At 32.2% G+C, this 24,747-nt stretch overlaps 2 protein-coding genes across 3 annotated transcripts; one reads left to right on the plus strand and one right to left on the minus strand.

Annotated features, from left to right (window-relative positions):
• Positions 1-691: 691 nt before the first annotated feature.
• On the plus strand, positions 692-21,183 carry LOC114129126 (uncharacterized). Of its 2 annotated transcripts, none has more exons than XR_007603609.1 (14): positions 692-831; positions 2,419-2,502; positions 4,439-4,486; positions 7,002-7,016; positions 7,612-7,689; positions 7,950-8,006; positions 8,268-8,324; positions 8,446-8,493; positions 8,953-8,991; positions 10,556-10,588; positions 10,662-10,676; positions 10,737-10,763; positions 15,992-16,030; positions 16,146-16,169. XR_007603609.1 is itself a non-coding variant. In XM_050198848.1 (14 exons), exons 1-14 carry the CDS (start codon positions 750-752, stop codon positions 20,919-20,921), a joined length of 741 nt encoding a protein of 246 aa, XP_050054805.1. In that variant the 5' UTR covers positions 692-749; the 3' UTR covers positions 20,922-21,183. The 2 variants fall into 2 exon arrangements, 1 of the variants encoding a protein (XP_050054805.1); XM_050198848.1 differs by lacking the exon at positions 10,662-10,676 and adding an exon at positions 20,812-21,183.
• On the minus strand, positions 18,478-23,076 carry LOC126549493 (uncharacterized). Its single transcript, XM_050198849.1, has 2 exons — positions 21,741-23,076; positions 18,478-19,190 (listed from the first exon to the last, which is right to left on the minus strand). Exons 1-2 carry the CDS (start codon positions 21,839-21,841, stop codon positions 18,614-18,616), a joined length of 678 nt encoding a protein of 225 aa, XP_050054806.1. The 5' UTR covers positions 21,842-23,076; the 3' UTR covers positions 18,478-18,613.
• Positions 23,077-24,747: the final 1,671 nt, after the last annotated feature.

Raw genomic sequence — 24,747 nt, forward strand, 5'->3', positions numbered from 1 at the left:
AGTGTAGCGCAATACATGTGATCTATTTCATGTGCCGCCAGAGACAATGGATGGTCCAGTAAGGGTCTCTGTCGCCGGGGATAAAGACAATTTCTTAGTAACGCAGAGACCTTTGATGGGGCCGCCTGCGAGTCTGGCTGGCTTGACCAAGTCGTCTCCTCTCATCAGTGCATGAGCCCCTTAAAGCAATAAGTGCACGAGCACTACTCGAACAGACCCGTGTATGAGCACCAGAGAACACCCACACACCAGATCCTGCGAGCGACAACTGAGCCGTTTCATTTTTCTTAAATCGAAATTAATCAGTGTTACGTTATTTCAATCTGAGTGTTTAAAATAATCTTTATCCTTCTTATTACGTCAACTGCGTATTCAGACAGCAACGAATAAGGTAAGGCGCATGCGCACATATATTACAATGACTTACTGAATAACAACTTACTCTCGACAACTACCGTACAGGCCTTACAGCAAAGCAGTTACCTATACAATTCCTTATTTTTTCTAAAAATTGTAGTGTATTTTATTGAATTTACCTCTCTATTACTTAGCATGGCCATGGGTATTTGCTAGCTGTGTTGTCTTTGATTTTCAAAAACATAAGTACAAAAGCTTTTGTTTTATTTACTCAACTGTGCTTGTTCAATTAACATAATAAACATATCGTAACCAGTTTACAATTAGTTGAAACAATTTATTATTTTATAATTGTTCTTACACTAATCATCACTAAGATTCGTAATAGAATAATGAGTTTAATGTATTGTTACGCCATTATAATTTTTATGGTAATCGTTAATTCAAATTCATATGAAAACTATCGGATGATAGGTAACTAATTTATTTTATAAGCCTGCTTAAATATTATATTCATGTAAATAACTATTAACTTATTTTAAATATTAACGCCATGAGTTTAGATGTTTTAGATTCTAGACGGAGTGATTAAAGTATTCATTTTACAACGATATGTAATCTGTATTATTATTATTATTATGTTTCATCAATTTTCGTAGCATTAAAAATGAAAGATTGTAAACTTTAATGTATTTTTTAGTAAGAAAGTGAATTTATTTAGTAAAATAGAAGTTAAAAGAAAAATATGTACAGTACTTTTCTTAATAATTGGTAAAAAAAAAAAACAATTTGGGAAAAACAAGACTTCGTATGATAATTTATTTTTCAACAAATTCGATTTCCTTATATTATTATAACTTATAAATTACCGTAGATATACAATGACGTATTTAAGATTCAACTATTAAGTTTACTCGACACTTACTGATTACCACATAGTAGATCGGTTATCATCTTTTTTTTTTTTACTTTTGAACTCTTCCCTCCATACATACGCTCCATAAGTAATAACAAGGTACCAACAAGACTCGTTTTTTTTTTTTTATTAAAAAAGATTTTTTAATGCTCCTAAAGTTTATAACAAATTAAATTGATAATTAAAAAAAAAAAAAACACATTTCATTTTAAAATTAAAATATTTATTGGGACGTTTATAATCTAAAATCTTAAATGGATAATTTAATTTGGCAAACTTAAAAATATTGCTCATTCATTACTTCTCTCTTCACAAAACATAGTCGTACTTGTTAGTTGTTTTGTCACAGGCGTTCACTGGTTAGTTAACTATTTTTGTTCTTATAACTTACCAAAGTGAAAATATATGTTATAGATTCTCTTCGCTCAAAATAGTTTTTCTTGTCCAATTATTTACCATTAAATTAAAATTGAACAAAAACATTACATTGAATTGCTTAATGATGATGTAAACATGACAGTCGATACCTATTGTACAGTAGACTGATTACATGTTCTCTGCCTTTTTTAAGTTTTATTGTATTTCCAATTCTACATATCTTATTGATTTGTTCCATTAAATCGTTTTACTACCTCTAATATTTTTAATCATTTTTTTTCCTGAGAGAGATTTGTTTGTACAGAAATATAATCATATTCTTAATTCATAATTTTCTAAAAATTTGACTATTTTTATTCATTTTTATTAACATATATGCAAATATTTATTCAACATCTAATGTTAAAATAAACAATAACAGTAACCTTTTTTTAAAACCGTTTTCAGATTAATATAATTTTATTTTCTTCTATTAATTCTAAATTTAATTTTTATACTTCAAGACATTCGTAAATAATATTGTTATATTTATGTATCACACATATTTTTTTAAATTTTGGTTTGATTTCAATAACTAATTTTATCAAGCATATTTCAATGCTATATTTGCAATTTTTTTTGATGTCTTTGGTTTTAGAAATCATTTAAACCGTTTTAAATATGGCGTGGTAAAAAAATAATTTTAAGTTTTAATAAAATAAAAAGTATTTTATTGTTATAATTATTATTATTGTTATAAATAACTTATTTTTGACTTTTTGTTATAGATCCTAAGTTCGTCAACTGTAAGAATGATAAACAAGATGATTATTTATGTTACGTGGATCCACCAAACGGACATCCTAATTATTGTTAGTATTTCCACATATAACTAATTAAAAAACATTTTATAACATGTTTATTTGTTAGTTTCAAATTTATTTTGGAAAACATTATTTTCTATAAAAAGGTTATTTTCAAATAATATCTTGTATCTTTCAAAATTGAAATATTAGGCAAATAGTACCACTCTGCTGTACGTTAAGTGTTGAGTGAGTCACTATTATGGGCGTGTTGAATTCAATTATATATTATTGTATTCAAAAACGATTCTAAGTGGAATCGGTCTGTCAACTTATATCACTAAATATATTTCATAAAAAATTTTTTGATAAATCTATCACCTAATGTAATTAATTTGATTTTTAGTACCTATATTACGCCGATAAGCTGAAATAATTGTTTCCAAAATATTGTATTATTATTATTATTATCTAAAATGATATTTTATAAGTATTTAACTGTAAAAATATAATATATTTATACCATATCAATAACATCCTTCTGTAAATACTACTAAAACTCAATGGTTTTTAAAAGTAAATATATAATTTCGTCTAAATTTTAACTTAAAAGTGTATAGTATGTGAAAAAATGTGCCTATGTATTTTTAAATATAATATGTAAGAACAACTTTTGTGGCATTTTGTATTTAGTTTTAACCTAGCAAATCATTTTTATCAATAATTATAGAAAAACATTTAAAGAAATTGAAAACATTTTCATGTCTGTAGTAAATAGCTCATCCTAATGAGTAACATCCTAGAGTAATATAAAATATAACCTAATATAAATCCTAATGCATGCAATCAAAATTATTTTGACAAATTAACATATCTTATATATCACGAAATACACTTAATGGTGTTACCTGACAGACCGCTTCCGTTCAGAATCATTTTTCGTATATAGGTAATAATTTATCCTTATATTCAAATTCAACACACCCATAATAGTGACTTACTCTACACCTAACGTATAGCAGAGCGATATCCACTTGCCTACCTTTCTTTTTTTTATTAATATTATTACTTTTAAACACTTGCATTTTTAAACGATTTGATAATCAAGACCGGATTAAGGGGGGTCTAGCCGAAGCGGTAGCCCCAGGGCCCTCTCAAGTAGGTACTCAAGTAAAGGGGCCCAAACAATTTTAAGCCGATACTCATTTTTCAGTGATTTAAATAAATAGTTTTTCTATATTTTAAAAACTATTTTTTTTTATCGACAAAAATAGCTAAATAGTAAATACAAAAGTACTATGGTAGAAAAGATGCATTTTACCACGAACTAATATTTATATATAAATATATATATTATATATCTTAGTTCGTGCATTTTACTGTTATTTAATATTTTCTTTGATATCAATAATAATATCAATAGTTAATAATTTTATTTATATCTGATAATAGTGTAATACCATAAGACTTATAATTTATATGGCTGTGGGTAATACTGCCAGTATTGGTGGAGTATGTTAAAGTCATTTGACTTGTACTAAAAGAGTTGGCTTCAAGTAAAGCAAGAAAAAAAATTATTTGATAAAATAGTGTTTGTTTTATATCTATATAAACTTATGTTTGATATTTGTTGTATACTCTTAATGAATTTAAAAGTTATTATGAAAATTTGAATTTCAATTAATGAAATATGAATTTACTTTTATTACACTAAAATTAGTAGTTTTATATACATAAATTATATTATATACCTATTAATTTTATAATTTTATAAATTTATAATGCAATGGACAATTTGCGAAATAATTAGAAAAATGTATCGTTCTGCGAGCATAGCGAACAGCTTTGTAAAGCATGTTTTTTCAAAAGGGCCTATATGAAATTTCAGCCCCGGGACCCAATACGTAATTAATCCGGCCTTGTTGATAATATTCAAATCTGCCGATAGGACCTTTTTAAATTAACTGATCATTGCGTTTTTCATAACAAATTAATACAATTTTAGTGAATCAAAAGCTCATGGACCCAGAAGAATTTTATTCGGCATTATATAGTAAGTTATTTTATCTTTAATTTAATACATAATATAGTTTTATGATTTTGATCATACAAATTAAATTTTTTTAAATAATGCATTACAAAAACATCATACCAAATAAAAATACATGAAGTAATAAATACTAGAAAAATACTAGAAAACCTAACTCACGTTGCCAGGCGGATAATATGGCTGCAGTGAACCGTTTAATAATAATTTCACCACAGTTAAAAAAAAAAAAATGACAATATGGTTTACGCAGATTGAAGCATATGGTTTGCTTTAAGTGGCATTATAAACGAGCAGTAAATATGCAGTAAATATGTCTACGTTATAAGAGTGACCGTCATAGAACTTTTGGCATAGTTCGTTAATATCATACGACAAGTATCTCAGAATTGGAAAAATATGTTACTCTGAAAATTTGTTTAATTGATATTTACACAAGCAATTAAGAGAAAAATTTTGAGAAAGCTAACTAACTGAGGTAGAGTTGGACGATAGAAAACCATTGGTACCTTCCGACGAAATATAATGTCTTGGAGGTAATGCTATTAAGAGCAGAACTGGTAAAGTCATAATGGCTTCAATAACCACTCAATTTCGCTTTACAATTAAAAAAGGATCATTGAACGAATTTCCGAAATTAGCAGATCAGGTCAAGAAATCGGGAAATATCTACAGATCTTAACAACAGAAATCGTTGATTTAAAACCAAAATACAATTTGTGAAACGACGAATCCAGTCTACTAAGATCTCAATCCGGTTCCAAAAAAAATGTTCTATACATTGAAATTGTGAAAAACCAAAAAATGATTTTGTGTTTTTACCAAAAAAACTTCAAAGTGAAAGGTAAAATGAGTACAGAATCTTACAAGCACTACGATACATTTGAATTAAAAAATCAATAACCATATATTCTGTGGCAGAAAATTATACTTTCTATATAGCCTGCTATATAACATTAACTATGCAAATAACAGTCGTGTTACCGTACAAGATTAGTTCAGTAACTATTGATATTAATTGATATAACAGCGTTAAACGTTATGATTAACCTGATAGTTATTAGGATGCAAAATACACTTCATAATTAATTCAAGTATATTATCAAAATTATTTTTGTATTAAAACACAATTCAGTACGTTGGAACGTGTGTAGGTCTATTTTTTTTAAACTGTTGTGACAGTACTGTAAGATTTTCTTAAAAAAATTCAAAAAAATTTTAAATGTATAAAGTTATATTTTTAAACAAATATTTTATTTAACTATAAATAGTTAATTGATAATCTTAGAGAAGTTGAATTGAACATAACCATATGAAATACTTACTTATTTTGAAAGTAATATATTAAAAACTTACATTATAAGTGGCTATCGGTGATTAGCTCCTACCGAATACAGATATTTTTATTAAAATTATTTTTTCTACACTTAAGTTAGTTATTATAATTTTGTCTAATAAAAATCCTTCATCTTTATTTAATTTTTAAAGTATTTAACAAATATTTAGTATTATTCAAAATCGTAATCTCGCTGTATATTGAGCACAAAACAAATAATAATAATAATAAGTAAATATAAATAATATAGGAAAATAGATAAATTAAACGTTTCTCTACACAAATTTGTTTATGACAAATTTAAAAATAATTTACTTGAAATTATATAAACAATGCTAGAACTTTAAAACTATTGTATTTAAATTATTTATACCTATTTATCAACATACACTCGTAAGAAATTACGCTTACATTTATAAAATCTATTATTGGTGTTACCTACAGATTCAATTTAAACATTTTAAACAAGAAAAATATACTTGTTTCTTATCAAAAATATTATACATAATTAACATTATTGTACCTATTATTGTAAGTCTAATAGCCATCGTAAAAATATACAATTTATACAAAACAACATTTGTATAAACCGATAATCTTTGTAAATAATTGTAAGGGAGCTGTATTATCTTAGACAAAATAAGTTAAGGGGTAAAAATTGGAAGAATGCCTCTCCCTCAAGCTTCCTCTAAGTTCGACAATTATAAATATGTATTTATAACAGGCTGATAATGGTTTGATACTTTGTTGATATAGTAAAATTTTGACAATGATAAAAAATAGTTAAAATAAAAAAAATAATTACAAATTAGAAACATAAAATGTTAGATAGTCAATATTGAAAAAGTATTAGCTAAATATTTACTTTAAATGAATGAATGGGATAAAGGATCATATTCTTAAATAATTTTAGGTAATAGACTTATTATATATTGAATAATCATGATATAAAAAGACCCATAACAAATGTTTATACAAGTTCGTCATTAGTGTAATCAATGTTCAAAATATGTGTTATCGTGTCAGTTCATAACACATTTAAAAGTACAATATTATTTAATACCTACAGAAAAGAAAGCATATAAAAATAGAGGAAATAAACATAATTTATATTTATATCAACATCACAAATAATTTAAATTAATTATTTTTTATTTTAATCCTTTTAATGTTTTATTTTAACAGATCCTTATTTTTATTGTGAGTATTGGACTTAAACAATAAGTATCTATACAAAAAAATATAGTTAATTTATATGTTTGAATTTGAAAACATCTATCCTTCATTTTCACAACAATTCGTACAAGCCAAGAAACTATTTTCAACAAATTGAGTATATGAGTATAGTGTACCCAACTATTAACTACGGTTACTATACGGTGGTGTTCTTATTTAAACATAAATAGATATTTATTGAATCCCTCGAATAAAGAGAATAAAAAAAATATTTCAATTACCAAAGCTCTCTATTATGGACATTATTAAGCCAGGAATATAACCCATTTATTACTAATTTAAAGTAATTTTGTATAACCCATGTGAACAACAGTATTACAGTAAAAGTATATTTGATACACTCAGGCGTATATGCCTGATGTTTTAAGATTCTCCTTCAATAATTACAAAATAAAACGTATAAATATTTAGTTCTAAACTTTGGAGCTTTTTGACTCATTAAATAACCTAATCTTACCCATCACTTGTCGAGAGCATTTTTTTTTTTATTTAATATTAAATTATAAATTATATTACCTAATACAAAACATGTAACAATTGTCTTAGCTTTTTTTTTTAGTTTTTCACCACTCCAACATCTTTGATGATGATGTAATCTCATACCCAGAATTCGTTAAAAAACGTGATGAATACCTGGGTAAGATTTGTAAGCCCAATTATTTATTTTGTTCTATACCTATATAATATATGCCATTTTAAATTGTTCGTAACTTGTATTGACTGGTATCGTATATATATATATATATTAGAGCAATTTGAAAATCACGCTACTATAACTGATAATAATACCAGTTTAATTATTAAACTACTGAAAACCTTTATTTAGTGGTATGGGTTGGCAGATACCAGGTATCTAGAATTTTATTTAATAATTTTAAATTATTATTTTGTATTCAGAGAAAAAATATGCTCGTACTACACCAAGTAACTTTACAAAATTGGCTGATAAACAAGGTAAGTTGTTCTGTATAATAGTTGACAGTTGTAAATGATTCATTTACTAAAATAATAATAATAATTAATTATTATTATTGTAGCTTATTTTATGCAAAAAAAAAAAATAATAATAAAACATATATATAAATTGAGTTTTTCTTTTTAAATATAAAGATGTAAAATTCCCCTATAATCATCATAAGCTTGTATTTTAGGTTGTTGCTTTGTATATAATGTTTAATTTAAAATAAATTAAAAGATCTAAATCAACATTTTTAGATCTAAAGTATATTGGCCTTTATCCAAATTACTGGGCTAAAAGACCGCAATTCTATGGTAATATATTACAGTTTATTATATCAACATATAAACTAACATAGCAATTAATGTATAATAAAATTAATGTTATGATTATGTCAATATTAATTCGATATATTATGTAACTTGTGATTTTCAGTTGTGAATAGAAGAATGGCGATGTATTATTATACCCGCAAATTAATACGTGAGCCATTTAATAGTTAGCTATATAACATAATTTTAGTATAATGATACACAACTTAATTATTGGTTATAATTTGAATAAATAATGTTTTACGTTAAGTTTTCATCAAACACATCTGAAAGCAGAAGAATATAAAAATTATCAGTAATAATACTTCATTAATTTTCATCGATGTATTTTTATTACACATATTTGGGAGTAATGGTAGGTAACAAAAAAAACAAAAAGATTTTCTTAAAATTAAAACAGAATTTTGTAGAAAGACGATAATAATAATATTTCACATTTAAATATTTTTAAATGGTGCTGTCCATATCAAACATACGAGTACCTATATGGACGTTGAAAAAATAGATACTTAAAATCTGTTAAGTGAAATTTACTATATTATGAATAATGTTTTAAGGAATAGGTATACATTTCTAAAATAAATTAGATGATACTAAATTAACTTTTCAGTTATGTATCATAGCGAAAGTTGGAAAGTTGAAGGCAAAGGTATGTATCAATCTCTTATAATTTAATCTATTTTATAGTTATTTTTATATCTTTCGGTGGACAATCATTAAATTGTTCATAGTTGTAATTTTATTTTATTTTTATATTTTGCACTATTAATACTATTTATTTCTAAATAATTGATAGTTATCACCACGACGTAAAGCACGTTGAAGGTTAAATAAAGAATATAATATGTTGCTTATAGTTAATATGTTATAACACCATTACGATCAGTACTTACAACACATTTATGATTTGATAGGTAATATAAATAAAATTATCAAATTCACTTTAGAAAAAGCATCATACCGTTAGTTCCATCAATAATAGTTTACTGCAGGGGACAAAAATGACTGTATCTTCCTTATTAAGTCCGAAAATTAGAAGAATTATTGTAGAATATAAAATATCAACACTTCTTATTATTCTTATTTGCGTGTTGCCCAAATATATTTATTATTTTCCCTTTTCTTCTCAATAATAATCAATCATTTTAATCATCACATTGATCTATATTCCAATCCTCTTCTTAAATATTTTATTTTTTCGATCTTTACTAAAAGTAAAAAGATGGTAAAAATATAATAGATTATAAGTGGCTTTTACTTTGTTCAGTGCTAAGTAAATAATGCTTAATAATACTGTTTCTTTCGGTTTTATTTTTATTAATGCAGTAGCCATATGCCAAACGGAGATTTTCTACAATTAGAAATCGTATTTAATTTATTAAAAATCTTCCAAAAAACACTCTTCTAATTACTATAAATTAATTGCAGGTATATAAATTCAAAATACTTACTTTTTTAAACTTAGTATGCCATATGGTAACATATTATGGTATTGTAATTATTAAGTGCTTGTATGAAACCATTACTGTATTAATATTGTATTCTTACATGTATTTTATATACATTTAAATAATTATCCAAGACGTGTCGTATCTTAAATTCATTCTGTTTCACTGTGGAATTCCATTAAATAGATATAAGTAACTATTTTTAATTAGGTACTTAAGGTTTTGGTTTGTGACATAGAAGTATCGTAACATCAAAATCTTTTCGTATACCGTTGTATTTGGTAATAGTCAGTTAGGTACTGATACACTACATCCAAAGCTGTAAATATTTTATTAAATAAACGATGCTGCATGGGGATCAAGCAATGTGCAAACAGTACGGCCCTTGTGTAGTGGTTTTACATGGAAAAAAAAGGTACTGGTACACTGAACCAAATAAAGAAAAGCATCTAAAAGTTACTACCTCATAACAGTAAATTTATCTATAAATAAAAAACACCTCAAAGTAGGTAATATTGTATCTACTTTTAAAACATCAAGCCGCATTCAATTTTTTTTTCGATGGATTGCAAGATTCACTTATAAATATAATATATTAATACTTTACTAAATGTTAAAATGTATTTTAAATCGTTCATAACAAACTTGATTATTTCTTAGCAGATATCTGGTTTATAATATAAATACTTAAATATAATATAAATAATATGTTAAGTTAAATTTAAAATTATATAAATTTATTTTAATAAAAAATATATATTTTAGAAAGAGAAATTATGAGCTATATGACCGATCAAGGTAAAAAATATGTAATTTATAAACGTGTAAAATTTTTTACTTTAGAAAATACTAACTTGATTTAAATTTTCAGATAAAGGTGGTTAAAGTAATTAAATTTAACATTTCATTTTAAGTAGCAATATTAATAATCAACTTCATATAATAGCATATAATAACAAGAACGAGAACCAGGGTGAGTATGAAATAAATCAAAAATATGTAACCTGGTGTTGTATTTATATGGAAGCATTAAGAATTTTTTGAGTAACAACATTCATACATATGGAGTTCTAATTCCTGAAAATTATAATTTTTTCCTTTCACATGTTGATTTTATTTATAATTTTATCATACCAAATAATAAGTAGAAATATTCTTTCAGTGGTACTTACTAAAGAAGCCATTTCTTCAGTTTTATTGAATTCACTAGATGTGCCTCGCTCTGCTGTGAAATTCGGTCTAAGTGAAATTCGATCTAAATGATATTCGGTCTTAGTGATATTCGCTCTAAGTGAGTACCCTAGGTCGGAGACGGGACTGTAAAGAAAATATCGTAAAAAGTCTAGTAGTCACAATTTTAGTTAACCTAACCTTCGAGGGCCGAGGGGGTCGGTGTGCCTTGATTTCTGGGCTGATGGAAGCCGCCTTTGGCGCCTTCGAGAGGGTCGGGTGAAAATCGTGTTATCAGGAATTCGATGGAAAATTGTAATCGGGTGTCTAGAAAAGAATTAAGTGTCTAGCTATCAGTCCTAAACTTGTGTAATACTGTTTCCCATTGCATGCCCTGTCTTTTTGTATATAAAAAAATGTATTTAGCGAAAATGGTAGTTGAGTGTCTAGCTATTAATCATCACATCACGTAACTAAATCTGTATCCTAAATCTATATCTGACAATACAATCCACCTGCTCCTCCGACGTCGAAAGTCTAATGTTGTATTATAGGATAATAAGTATAAAGTCGAATAACATATTTTGAGCATTCGAGTCGAGTTGTCAGGTATCATTGGGAAAAATCGAATTAAACGCCATTAAACCCACCCACCACGTAGGCAATAATACTGCGCCGGATCGCGGACAATGTGTGAATAGTAGGTTATGATACCAATATATATAATATATATGTATATGAACAATCTCATACCGTGTCCCGTCGCATGCCTGGTTTTTATATTATAAAATTTATTTAGTGAAAATGGTAATTGAATGTCTAGCTATCAGTCATCATAATATGATGTAAATCGATGTCCGAAAGTTAAATCCATAATTGTCATACTTCCTAATGTCAAAGTTCAGATGTTGTTTTTGATATAAAAGAAACTATAAAACATATCAGTTGTCATAAAAATTGAAAACATAACAATTCAAAATGTACTCCCTTGACGCGTTATAGTAATACACTTAATAATATGTATATATACTTATAATAATAGCGGCCGGTGTGCCTCGCTCTGCTGTGAAATTCGGTCTAAGTGAATACGCTAGGCCGGAGTCGGGACAGTAAAGAAAATATCGTAAAAAGTCTTGTAGTCACAATTTTAGTTAATCTAACCTCCGGTGGTTTGGAAAGAGCCGAGGGGGTCCTAACCTAACCTTCGAGGGTGTCGGTTAGCCTCGATTTCTGGGCTGGTGGAAGCCGCCTTCGAGGGGGTCGTGCAAAAATCGTGTTATCAGGAATTCGGTCGGAAATTGTAATCGGGTGTCTAGAAAAGAAATCATACACTAAAAAAGTAAGAAAAGTACTGAAGTCGAGTAAATAAATACGAAAAATGGTAATTGAGTGTCTAGCTATCAGTCCTAAACTGGTGTAATACCGTTTCCCATTGCATGCCCTGTTCTTATTGTATAAAAAAAAATATATTTAGCGAAAATGATAGTCGAGTGTCTAGCTATCAATCATCACATCACATACCTAAATCTATGTCTGACAATGCAATCCGCCTGCGCCTCCGACGTCGAAAATCTAATGTTGTATTGTAGGATAATAAGTATAAAGTCGAATAACATGTGAGCATTCAAGTCGAGTTGTCAGTTATGATTGGGAAAAATCGAATTAAACGTCATTAAACCCACCACGTAGGCAATCCGACTGCGTCGAATCGCGGACGGTGTGTGAACAGTAGGTTTATAATACCAACAATATAGTATAATATGAACAATCTCATACCGTGTCCCGTCGCATGCCTGGTTCTTTTTTTTATATTATAAAATTTATTCAGTGAAAATGGTAATTGAATGTCTAGCTATCAGTCATCATAATATGATGTAAATCGATGTCCGAAAGTTAAATCCATAATTTTCATACCTCCTAATGTCAAAGTTCAGATGTTGTTTTTGATATGTAAGTGTAAGAAACGATAAAACATATATTATTTTTTTAAGTATTAAGTAAAAGATAAATATTTTTAATTTATAAAACATATCAATTCAAAATGTACTCCCTAAACGCGTTGTAGCGTACTACACGGCTACACTTTATATGTATAATATATACTTATAATAATCGTAATAATATGGTATTGAAAAAAATCGTAGACGTATGTATTTATCGTATAAGAGAAAGCAATAGCTTTAATTTTCAAAATTCAAATTAAAAAATCAAAAACTAACTCGAAAAAAAATGCAAAAAATTGTTGGATACGGGCGGAAGAGACGTTATTTAGAGCGTCGCCGTAAAAATGCGCCAAAGGCACAGCCAGAGAGAGAATCGAACCCGCTACCTCCTATTACCTACCACGGGGAACTTATTCCTTATCCTATCGACTACAGTTTAAGCTGGATACTGATGCCGAATCTCGAGCACTTAACACGTTGACGGACAATCGATCAATTTTACTGCATAAGAAGTAATCGTCTATTTGTATCTATATTGGCAATTTAAAATATTACTGCTATAGCAGATTCTAAATACCTTCTAAAAAGTGACATTACTGTTATGGCAGTAATATTTCCAATGGTTTCTTATGTAAAAAGAAGCTGTATTGCCCATATTAAGCATATTATTGCGCATTTTGGTGGCACTAAAAATTAGTATAGATAATAATTTCAGTTTTATTTATAAGTTCACATAATCACATGGTATTTCCATATGCCAATTTAAAGCATACCTATTGTAAAAAATGGTACTTCCAAGTGTCCGTCAACGTGTTAAACCGTTTCTGTGTTGCGACGAATTTTTCGTTCAGCTCAGTTTTAATTCGTATAATTCGTGTGTAATAAAGCTTAATTATTCTTATTAATTATCTATTTAATGTATATCTGTAACACTACCTACTTAAATACCTTAATCATACATCTATTTAACGTATTTAATAATAAATCTACAAAATAAGCCGTTAACGTTTCTCAAAGCAACGTACAGTTGAAATACTCATATCTGTAGGTATTTTTATAACATATTATAATCATGTACACGAACATTGTATTGTTTGGTGAAATGTCTTCTAGAAACACACAGCAAAAAAAAAACAACCAACGGTTGAATATAAAACAACATCATTTTGTATTATAATATACAAATTATCAGACAGATCGGAAAAAACAGTCGAATAAAAAAAAAAATCGAAGGAAAACGTCGTCGTACTCGGAAGACTCCAAAACGCACGGAACGGAACGGAAAACGTTCGGAAAAGTATGAAAATCGTAAGAAAAAGCGAACATTTTTCGAAAAGCCGCATAATAATCGAGCGGAAAACGAAAACGCGTTATATATATAAAATACTATAACAAAAGTGTCATAAACATTTCCTACAGAAACTCTTAGGTATGATTAAGAATACTTGCAATTACAACTTTGACTTACTTAACTATACCTGTACAGTGTACCTAACTCTTTCAGGGGCTTTTATTAATGAAACACATCAATTTTATATGTATGTGTGTGTGTAAAAAATGAAGAGTATGCCATCATATATACCTGTATAATTCCGTATAATTCGTGTGTAATAAAGCTTATATTAATATTAATTGTCTATTTAATATAACGTTTCCCAAAGCAACGTACATTTGAAAATACAACAACATATTTTAATATAACAAACAGAAAAAAAAATCAAAAAAATCAAAAAAAAAATCGAAAAAATAATAAAATCGTCGAAAACCCGCGTAATAATCGAACCTAACCTAAGAAAAACGCGTTATCGAGACGGCGGCGTTGGAGAACCGCCTGTTTTCGCGATAACGACGGCGGCGGGCCATGGAAGAAAAAACGACGACCGAGGCGCACTCTTTTCATAGTGAAACGAACTATTGTTCACGCTTTATTATATAAGATTATTAATACCTCTAACAAAAATGGCGACTTAAGCCGTGCCTATTACATCGGTATTTTCACCAATAGCCAAAGCACAATATTTGAAAGAACAGACTTTTTCCTCCAGTTTATTTTAGATGGATTTTTTAATGTCATCAATTCGCGTGCTTACAATCTGATAAGACAAGCTTACTTTTGAAAAGTCTATTTTTTATTAGAACACATTGTATCTGCGATAATTTCCACACACTTTTTAATAAATTCACTATCAATAATGGTTTTGATTTTTTCAGTCAAAGATACATCATACGACCTCATACATCTACGCTACTTTTTTAATGAAATAGGACTTAGGAGTAGCGTTTTTAATATTTAGTTGCTGTGAAGAGAGGCTTGTTTTTAATTTTAAATATTTTTATTTCCAAAAAAATCTTCGGTATGAGTCCATTATGGCCATGTGTTTTTGTAAATAATGTTTATTTTAAATTATAATCTTTAATAACTGTAATGGTTTCCCTAAAAACTATTCATAATACTTCATTTTTCATTTATATAAAAAAGTTATCCACTGTTCACTTTTTGTTGAATTTTAGTTAAAAGATGGTTTTGAAATTGAAGTGAGAGGCGCATTAACTACCACGGGTACCACAGGTTGGACACCCTTGGTTTTGATCGATGTTTTTTCACGTAGTTTTATTTTTTCTTAAACTCATTCGACGAGTATACAATATTAATATAGTCATCGAGACCGGTTCCACCATATCTATCATGAGATGAACATACAGAGGAATTGATTTTTGTAAGGATGTACTCATGTAAGACAGAAAAACAATCTCGTCGGTAATTCATGGATTACATCCTGAAACTGACCCCTGTGACATTAAGTGTGAGTTATCTGATTTAGGACATCTAGTACATAATGTTACGAACATTTAAATAAATAAAAAAAAAATGATTCTAACTACAAGTTATAGATCAAGGCAGGAGCTACTTCATTGGAAGTTACTCCATCAACGTGTAAAGTACATATAATTTATATCTATAGTATGTAAATACGATAGTAAAACCTATTTATAAAGACATTTGGACCGTTTAAATAATAAAGTCCCAGGGCATTTACAAAAAAAAAAAACTGAAAAATAATTATATCATTTTTATTTTTATATGCAGATTCAGTGGATTTAAAGGATATAATATTGAAGAACGAAGGTGGTACTCATTTTAAAACATTTAATTAATATTTAAAAATCATTATTTAATTGTTCTATATTTAAGTCAAATAATGAAATATGAATTTCCATAAAGTGTTACATTTTTTCAACAGTTGAACATCCTGCTGTTAGCTTGGGTAATATTAAACCTATATTTTAAAATTAATCTATACTTTTTATATTTATAAACTTATTACACAATATACAGCCTGCAGCTATTACTAGTATTCGGTGCAATTTACAGTTATTATTTATCGTTCAAAACAAAAAAAATAAATATTTTATTTAGTGTTTACTCAATATTTGATATTTCTATGTGAAAATTGAAGACCATTTGCCTGCTTAACGTCCAAATGACTCTAACCAGTCTAATCTTATTTATTTTAACAACTATTAGACAGGGTCAACTCACTATTGAACAAGAAAATTTCCAATCGGTTAGATTCGCATACAAACGCAATTTACATGCAGCTTTTTATAGGAAAATTGTTTAAAATGTTCTTAATAACTTATTCATATAACTAAAGACAATTTAAAAAATGAATGTATACAATTCAATCACTTTTTGAAATATTTAAACAGTCATTAACTATTTCAAAGTTCAAAGTTCAAACCTATAAAATATCATTATAAAACTTAATGATCCTTTTTTGCTATTTCCTACATAATCTATTAGTTCAAAAATATGTGACTGAGTGGATTAGTCAGAATATGAAATGCTTTTTGGAATGTGTAATAAAGGCAATTTAATTTCAATTTGATCCCCCTTTTTTTACATATGGTAGTATCGGAGACTGAGGGTAGCACTGACGTTAGTCATTTCACCCCTCAGCCACCATAGTTTATTGTGCGTTGACAATTATAGAAAAAAAATTATTACATGACACAATTAAGTCTATGGCACAGCAAATTAAGGGCCTCTAACCACCCCGGGTTTGGTCTTCGACCAACAATGATAAATAAAAACTTAACTAAGGTTTTAGTCTTGATCAGTTTGTTTCCACCTCTCTTCATCCTCTTTCTTCATTAGAACTTCGTGAATGAAAGAAGAAACTGAATCCCAGGAGCTTCTGCTTCGCAGCATTATTGAGATGATATTGTCGGGTGTCACTTTCGTTGGGTGTTCACTCTGCACCTTCTAGTCTTCCAAGCGTCGCATTCGAATATGGTATGATTAGCATCGTCCTCAGCGTGTCCTCAGTACAAGCATGCAAGGGAGTCTAACTTCCGTAACTTGTGGAGGTAAGCCGGGTAACATCCATGGCCGGTAAGGAACTGTGTGAGGTGGAAGTCGACATCGCCATGCCTTCTGTGCATCCACTGATCGATGGACGGGATGAAACGATGCGTCCACCTCCCTTTGAATGACTCGCCCAACCGTGTTTGTCAAGATCGAAGAGTTGCTTCTCTTGCCTTTCATCTGGATTCTGGGTTGATCTTGTTGTGGTACATATTAAGACGTTCTATGGCCAGGAAGTCGATCAGCAGCATGGATGCCACAACGAGTGCCGCATCTGCTGAGACGGTACAATATGCAGAGGTAACCCTAAGAGCCGTTTCCTGCTGAATTTTAGCCAACTTCACTTTGCCCGTGGCGCTCATATGGTTGGTCCAGATTGGTGAACCGAATAACAGGAGGGAGTGCACTTTATTCCCTAGAAGTTTCCTCTTTTTGGCCGAGGCAGCGCTAATGTTTGGTATGATTCTGCTGAAATTCTAGCATGCGGTGCTAGCTTTTTACGAGGCTATGATGGCATGCTCGGTAAAGCTGAGCTTGGAGTCGATTTGGACACCTAGGTACCTGACACTTTTGTTGATTTGCACATAAGAACCTTCCACAATGACATCGACGTTGGTGTGAATTCTATTTGTGATGATTACCAGTACTTCAGATTTTTGAGCAGCAATCTGCAGTCCCGCTTTCTTTGGCAAATCGCAGGCACGTTTAGCTGCTTCTATCAGATTGTTCTCGATGGTATAATTTTCGCTGGCCTTGGACATGAGGGCAATGTCGTCGGCGAACGTAATGGGGGTGGCGGATAGTGGGAGTCTAACATTTAGCAGATCGTCATATAGGATGTTCCAGAGAGTGGGACCAAGAAAAGAACCCTGCAGAACGCCACTTGAAAGCTTCATGATGGTCTGTCTTCCAGTTGTGGTGTACGAAATCGACCGTTCTGACAGGTAACTGTCAATTAGCCTACATAGGTACACGAGCGTTTTTTTTTCACGGAGGGATTCCAATATCCTGTCCCAGGGGGCCGAATTGAAGGCGTTCTTAATATCTAATGTCAAGACTCAAGTCTTGCTGATTGGTCTGTTGTCCTCTACGATGAACATCAGCAGACTAACGGCATCGATGGTAGACCTACCACAGCGAAAGCCGAATTGACGGTCACTGAGGCCATTAGTAAGGTCCAGGTGGCTTCTAAGCCTGTTGTCGATGATCTTTTCAAGCAGCTTGGCTGCGCTGTCCAGTAGGCAGAATGGTCGGTAGGATGAGGGGTCTTGTAGAGGTTTGTCCCCTTTCCTGAGCAGGATGAGTCGCGCTCTCTTCCAGGCGATCGTGAAGTGTCTCTCATTAATACATTTGTTGAACACGCCAGTTAGTGATTTCAGATGACCACCCGTATACAGATTTTCTTCCACTTCCGACAACTGATTTGGTCATGCTGGCCTCGTGGATCTTTAAAGTCAGGAACCAGGCATCATCTTCGACACCCATGATGTTTGGGGCGACGCACAGTTGCTCCAAGGAGAGTGCTTCGTCCAGTTTTTTATAGTTGAACTTCCATTTGCACTTGAGTGGAGCGATGTTGGAGAAGAGAGCTTCATCCGTGTGGATGTTGTATTGTATATAAAAATGGTCGCTCAGAGATTCCACGTCCAAGACGCACCAATCACTAACTCTGTCTACCACACCAGGGGAAGACAAGGTGACTTCGATGATGGAGCCGGACTTAAAAGTAGGATTGTTGCCAATATTGCATACAAGAAGGCCAAGTGCATGGATCATGTCCGATAGCGCTTCACCTCTGGGATCGTTTACCTGGGATCCCCAGTCGGAATGTTTCGCGTTTAAGTCCCCCGCGAGTAGGATATCTTCCGCTGAGAGTCTGATGCTCCTTTCTAGTCTGAATAGGAAGTTATGGAAATCCCTAAATAAAGTTATACAGAAATCTGAATTAGTTGAAAATATTTTATCATTGTCAGATAATATTATATTTGATTGTTTGATTTTTACTGCACCAGTTTCATTAGCATCGAAATATTCAATGAAAAAATATCTAGGAAACTAAAATTAACTAAAAATTATTTACTACATATGAGGAACGATGAGATTCACCAATGATTTTAAAATTTTAAATTCAGAAAAGAACATCTTTGACGAATTAAACTTTTCACAGATTTCAGATAAGAGGACAACGTTAAAACAACGTAGAATTATAATATTATTTATTAAATAGTTTGTTACTTATACCAATTCGTATTATTATTAACCGAATTACTTTTGAATTAATTTCTCGTAGCAATATCATATGTTAATCTTAACATGAAAAAAATTTACATTTAAAAAATATATTATACTAGCAGACACCGTGTACTTCGTTGCCCATTAAAAATATCAATTCTATAATATGATTGTTTAATTTGTTATTTAATATTCAGTTCAACAGTGTTCAAAACTTAGACATCTCATTGACCATTTTGAATCTCAAAAAACTTGTACAGGCACCGCTTTAAAATGCAAATTTTGTAAAATGCTTTCTTATTACATACTTAATTTGTGTTATGAATGTACTGTGTAAATTGCAAGATTTATCATTGTTCAGGCTATACGTTTATCAGTCAGTCATTCAGTATATTATTAGGTAATTAATCCACCTGTGGTGGATTGCGGACACCATGATAAGTATACGTTAGTTCATAATTTCTAACCCTTAAGTTTTAAAGTTATATCAATTTTTTTTACTACGGTGGATAAGATACAATAATGTGGTATCTCGTGGTTTTTAAATAGTTGGTATAACAACTTGACTTATTTTATTTATTTATTTTATCTTATTTTTTAATTTTTAATTTAAATTTTTTTGTGTAGTTGGTATAACTTATTTTATTTATTTTCATTTGTATATCTAAAAATGTATTTTTACCGATTTCAACCCTTTAAAATCAAAATTTTAAAAATCGGGTGACTTGATGACACTTAGGATTAAGAATTTGGAGCAATTCTGTGAAAAAAAAATTGAAAAAAAGTTAAATATCGTCATCTCAAAATGGGTACACAAGGCCGTAGCCAGGAGGGTTTTAGGGTTCAACCCCCCCCCCCCACGAAATTTTTTTTGAAATAGTACTGAATATTTAGAATTTCATATTTTATTACATAATATAACATTTTTATACATTAACCCCACCCCCTTAGATATTTTTCTGACTACAGCCTTGTGGGTACATAAAAAAGGCCTGTATTTTTATATATTATATATACATAAGAATAAGGATACAATATAACTATTGTTAGATGTAATAATAATATTATTTAAGGGGCAACATCCAGGTAATTTTTAATCTTATCGTAGACGGCGGAGATTTATGTGTTAGTTGTAATTATTTATTAGTGTGATACTCATTATGTGGTATATTTATATAAACCTTTTTAAAAATGTTTCACCTCCTTTCCGGGGCTCCCCTGATTATATAATCATTATAATTTAAATAGGTAGGTATAAGATTATCAGAATGTGAATATAACAGTGTAAATTAATAATACTTTTGCAGTTGATCAGAATAGTTACAAAATAAATAAAGCAGAATATGATGTCCTATTAAACCGTAAGTTCGAGAAAATGATTAATGATACAAAAAATATACTTAAATGTCAAGTGTAATAACAACTAAGCATTAATAGCCAGTATATTGAATGTCTGTTTTACTGGAATATTTATATTGGCTGACCACTTCATGTGTTTCAACAAATCTGGTGTAGCTAAATAGTCGTGGTTTGAAATAAATGATAAATTGATAACAAATTATTATTGGGACCACGATTAAAGATAGTATGGTTGCGTGACGACGACCAAAAAAGTGGCGATGAAAGTGCTTAGGTCTAAATACTCTAAACTGACTGCCTAATGCTGCTATCTAGTGGTTATATTATGTAGTTAATACGAGTTACACAGTTTACACTATATTATAGTGTTTAAAATGTATTATAAAAACTCGTATAAACTACTTAATATAACCTGTAATCGCCGAAATAGCTCGTACGTGATGCCGTCTGCTATCTCGACTCGCGATGTGTTGAGGACTAACGGGGAAGTGTGCAACTAATTATATATATATATTATAACACCTTCAGATAATAATATAAAATATAAAACTGTGTATTAGATAATAAACATGGAAATAAATATAAATATAATAAAAACTGTGTCTGTGCGGCAGCGACCTTCCCAACCGTGATATTACTCGGGATAATGCCGACAACCTAGAACGCCGGATAGATAATAGGAAGAAAAGTAAGAATTTGGTTGAATAAATCGAAATAAACAGATTATAAGAAAAGACTGGAATGGACTGTATTAAAAAATGTTGCTTACGTACTATTTACAAGTAACGGGGCCGGGGGGGGGGGAGAAAACTTACAACTAATTTACAAATGTTTTATATTAACTAAGTAATAATATATAACAACGAAATAATATCACCGGATGTGGCTCGCATAGTGATGAACAGCAGCTGATGGCAATATGGGATGACACCACGGTTGAAAATGCTGGTATGATGATGGCGGCGAGGGCGCACACATGGAACGGCACGTAACGCGTTCGCGGATTTCGGAGGCGACGAGGGCGCACACGCGAGGTTACGAAATACGCTATCGAGGAGCTACAACGGGCCGATACCTCCTATGAAATTTGGTGGCGACGAAGGGCGCACACGCACATTGGATTTCGGAAACGAAAAACAAAGAAAACAACTAGACGACTAACGCGCCAAGAACAACGTGTTGTTGACGTCGTGAAAAACGTAATAATAAAAGAAAAATGTCTTCCGAGAACACGACAGTGTGTCACACGGAAATGCGTAGCGCGATGGATGTTTTGTTGCCGGCTGACAGTGTTGCCAACTGACAAGAGCAGGGCACCCACAGCGGAATCATTTGTACCGCAACCAAACAGTGTCCGTATGGACCTAACTAAAGGGCGCCCCTAATAAAATAATAATATATACAAACAATACTTATATAATATGTATTTGATTAATAAATAAATTATACAGCATCACCGGAGTGAAAATAATACTCGGTAGGCATATATAAAATAAAGGAAAAAAGCTACTGGCCTGGGAGCGGCGCTCGTTGGTGTTGTCCGTCTACTCAAGTTTCGCTGACGATGGATGGCGGCACACGGGACACGTATTACGTGGAGTGGATATAAAGGTATATCTATACCTGGAGCCGGTGGTTCAATAAAACGGCCGCACACGGCGATAACGCGAATTGATGTCCAAACACGAGGTTGTGTAATAGCGGCGCAAAGGGCACACACGCGCGAAAACGATACCGACGTCCGGCGGAGACTGTGACGAGCACAACAATGCAGCAAGCACGGCGAATATAGCCAAAGGCTTAAAAATCCAAACAAAACCACGAGGTTTTTAGTCACCTGGCGGCTGGCGGGCGGCACGAGACGGACACCTATCCGGCTCGACCGTAGAAAAAAGACAAAAAAGCACGGCGCGAGGTGACAGCCGTGACGAGTCCGGAGACAATGGACATTGCGCGGCCGCGGTGAAGGTGGGGATGGCTGCCCGACCGATAATCCGCGCCGATCACGCGACTTGTAAAGCGTTTGGCGATTAAGTGAATCAGCGGGAAGTTATTCGGGTTCGAAATAACCACTAGATAGCAGCATTTAACACTCAGTTGAGAGTGTTTAGACCACGAATATAAAGAATTTTATAATAGTTATTATTATTATTTATATTAGTTCTTTATCATAGGCGTGTCCACGGGAGGTGCAGGGTATGCATCTGCACCCTCTGCGATTTCAGGTGACACCATGAATTAAGAAAAATTGTTCAAAAAAGAGGGCTAAGGCCTCTTAGCCCCTTGGGTACGCACCAGATTGCATCCTCTGCGTCAAAGATCTGGACACACCTATGTTCTTTATAATCGTGGTTTAGACCTAAGCACTATCATCGCCGCTTTTTTAGTCGTCGTCACGCAACCATACTATCTTTAATCGTGGTTGTAATAATAGTTTATTTATTATGACTCGAGTAAATTGTATACATAGTGCATAACAATGTGCGACTTGAAGGTGCTGTAAACTCGATCACTATGGTACCGACATCTTAAAATTGTTTACTGCAAACTTTCTTGTGTATGGCGTTCTCGTTTCTTTTTTACTAGACTAGATATCCTTAATTTAATTACAGCCCGGTGGTTGTATCTCTAGGAGCAATTTAATTATAACATGTGGCTTACTATTACATTTTTTGAAATATCGGACCAATTATTCGTAGTTCGTACATTACAGTACGCTTCACGAAAACGTGCGGATGATCGCAGCGCGCCATGTGTCGATTTTTCTAAAAACCAGTGGGCCTCAATATTTGATCTCTATTGCAAGTGCATGCCACTGGTTTGACAGGTACTGTACATTTTGGAACAACGAAGACTCCCGGGTTTGATCGCCTTTCGGCTACAACCGCCGACCTTCCGTTAGCGCTGTGCGCTAGTCAAGAGCGGCGGAGGTTCACGACCGCTAACTGCCAGAGTGATCCAACGGATTTGCGGCCGCGCGTCGTCTATGGACCACGAGCACCGGATAAAATCCGTACCTCGGGGCCGACCTAGAGCCTCCGGCACCCACCTGGTCTGGTCGTGCGCTATCCTCGCACCATCTGTATTTGGTCACAGACAACCGCCGACAATTTTGTCCGCCGGTAGATCGGATATACGCCTGGGAGGAACCCGCGTGACGATGAGACTTACGCCCCCTCGGCACGGGGCCGTTCACCAGAGGTGTTCTCCTGCCAGCATATGGCAACCACGCAGAACTAGATAGTTCAAAACCCCCACGAAACCTACCGGCATCAGGATGGCACACCCACGAGGGGTGTGCGAGAGCCCGAATGGAGGGCGACGGCGAGCCGCCGGAGCCCCTCCACCCGTGGTACTGGTATCGTACCCGCTAGGTATACCACCACCAGTCAGGTGTTCGATCACAAATTCATGCGACCTCTCGGAATTCGCCCGGCTTAGCAAGGATTTCGGTCGTCCTTCGCCCGCGAAGGCTACCTATCATGTCGTTATAGGTAAAACTTGATTCGACATCCACCCATGTCTACCGAAAGAGGCATCGGTCTAGGGCGGTCGTGCCATCAACGCGGAGCCATAAACACTCACCGCTGTACCCCGGAGACATGCCAGACTCCGACTTATAATGAGACGCACGGCCACCATGCCCGCGACCTGGCAACCGCACCGCCAGCTTTTGGCCGGCAAAGTACGGCGCTGATCACCACTCATGGGTTCGGTGGACCCAAGAAGCGACCTTACCATGGTCAAAGGGGGTATCCCGTCCATAGCAAGGAATTTTGACGTAGCTGTTCGCGAGGTGTTATTAGTTATTCCACCCTACCCGACCCACAAAAGTGGGGGAACCGGGCGTTCCATCATCCACAACCCACGGACGCGATCTATAC

The sequence above is a fragment of the Aphis gossypii genome, chromosome 1 (genome assembly GCF_020184175.1).
Source record: "Aphis gossypii isolate Hap1 chromosome 1, ASM2018417v2, whole genome shotgun sequence".
NCBI lineage: Eukaryota > Metazoa > Arthropoda > Insecta > Hemiptera > Aphididae > Aphis > Aphis gossypii.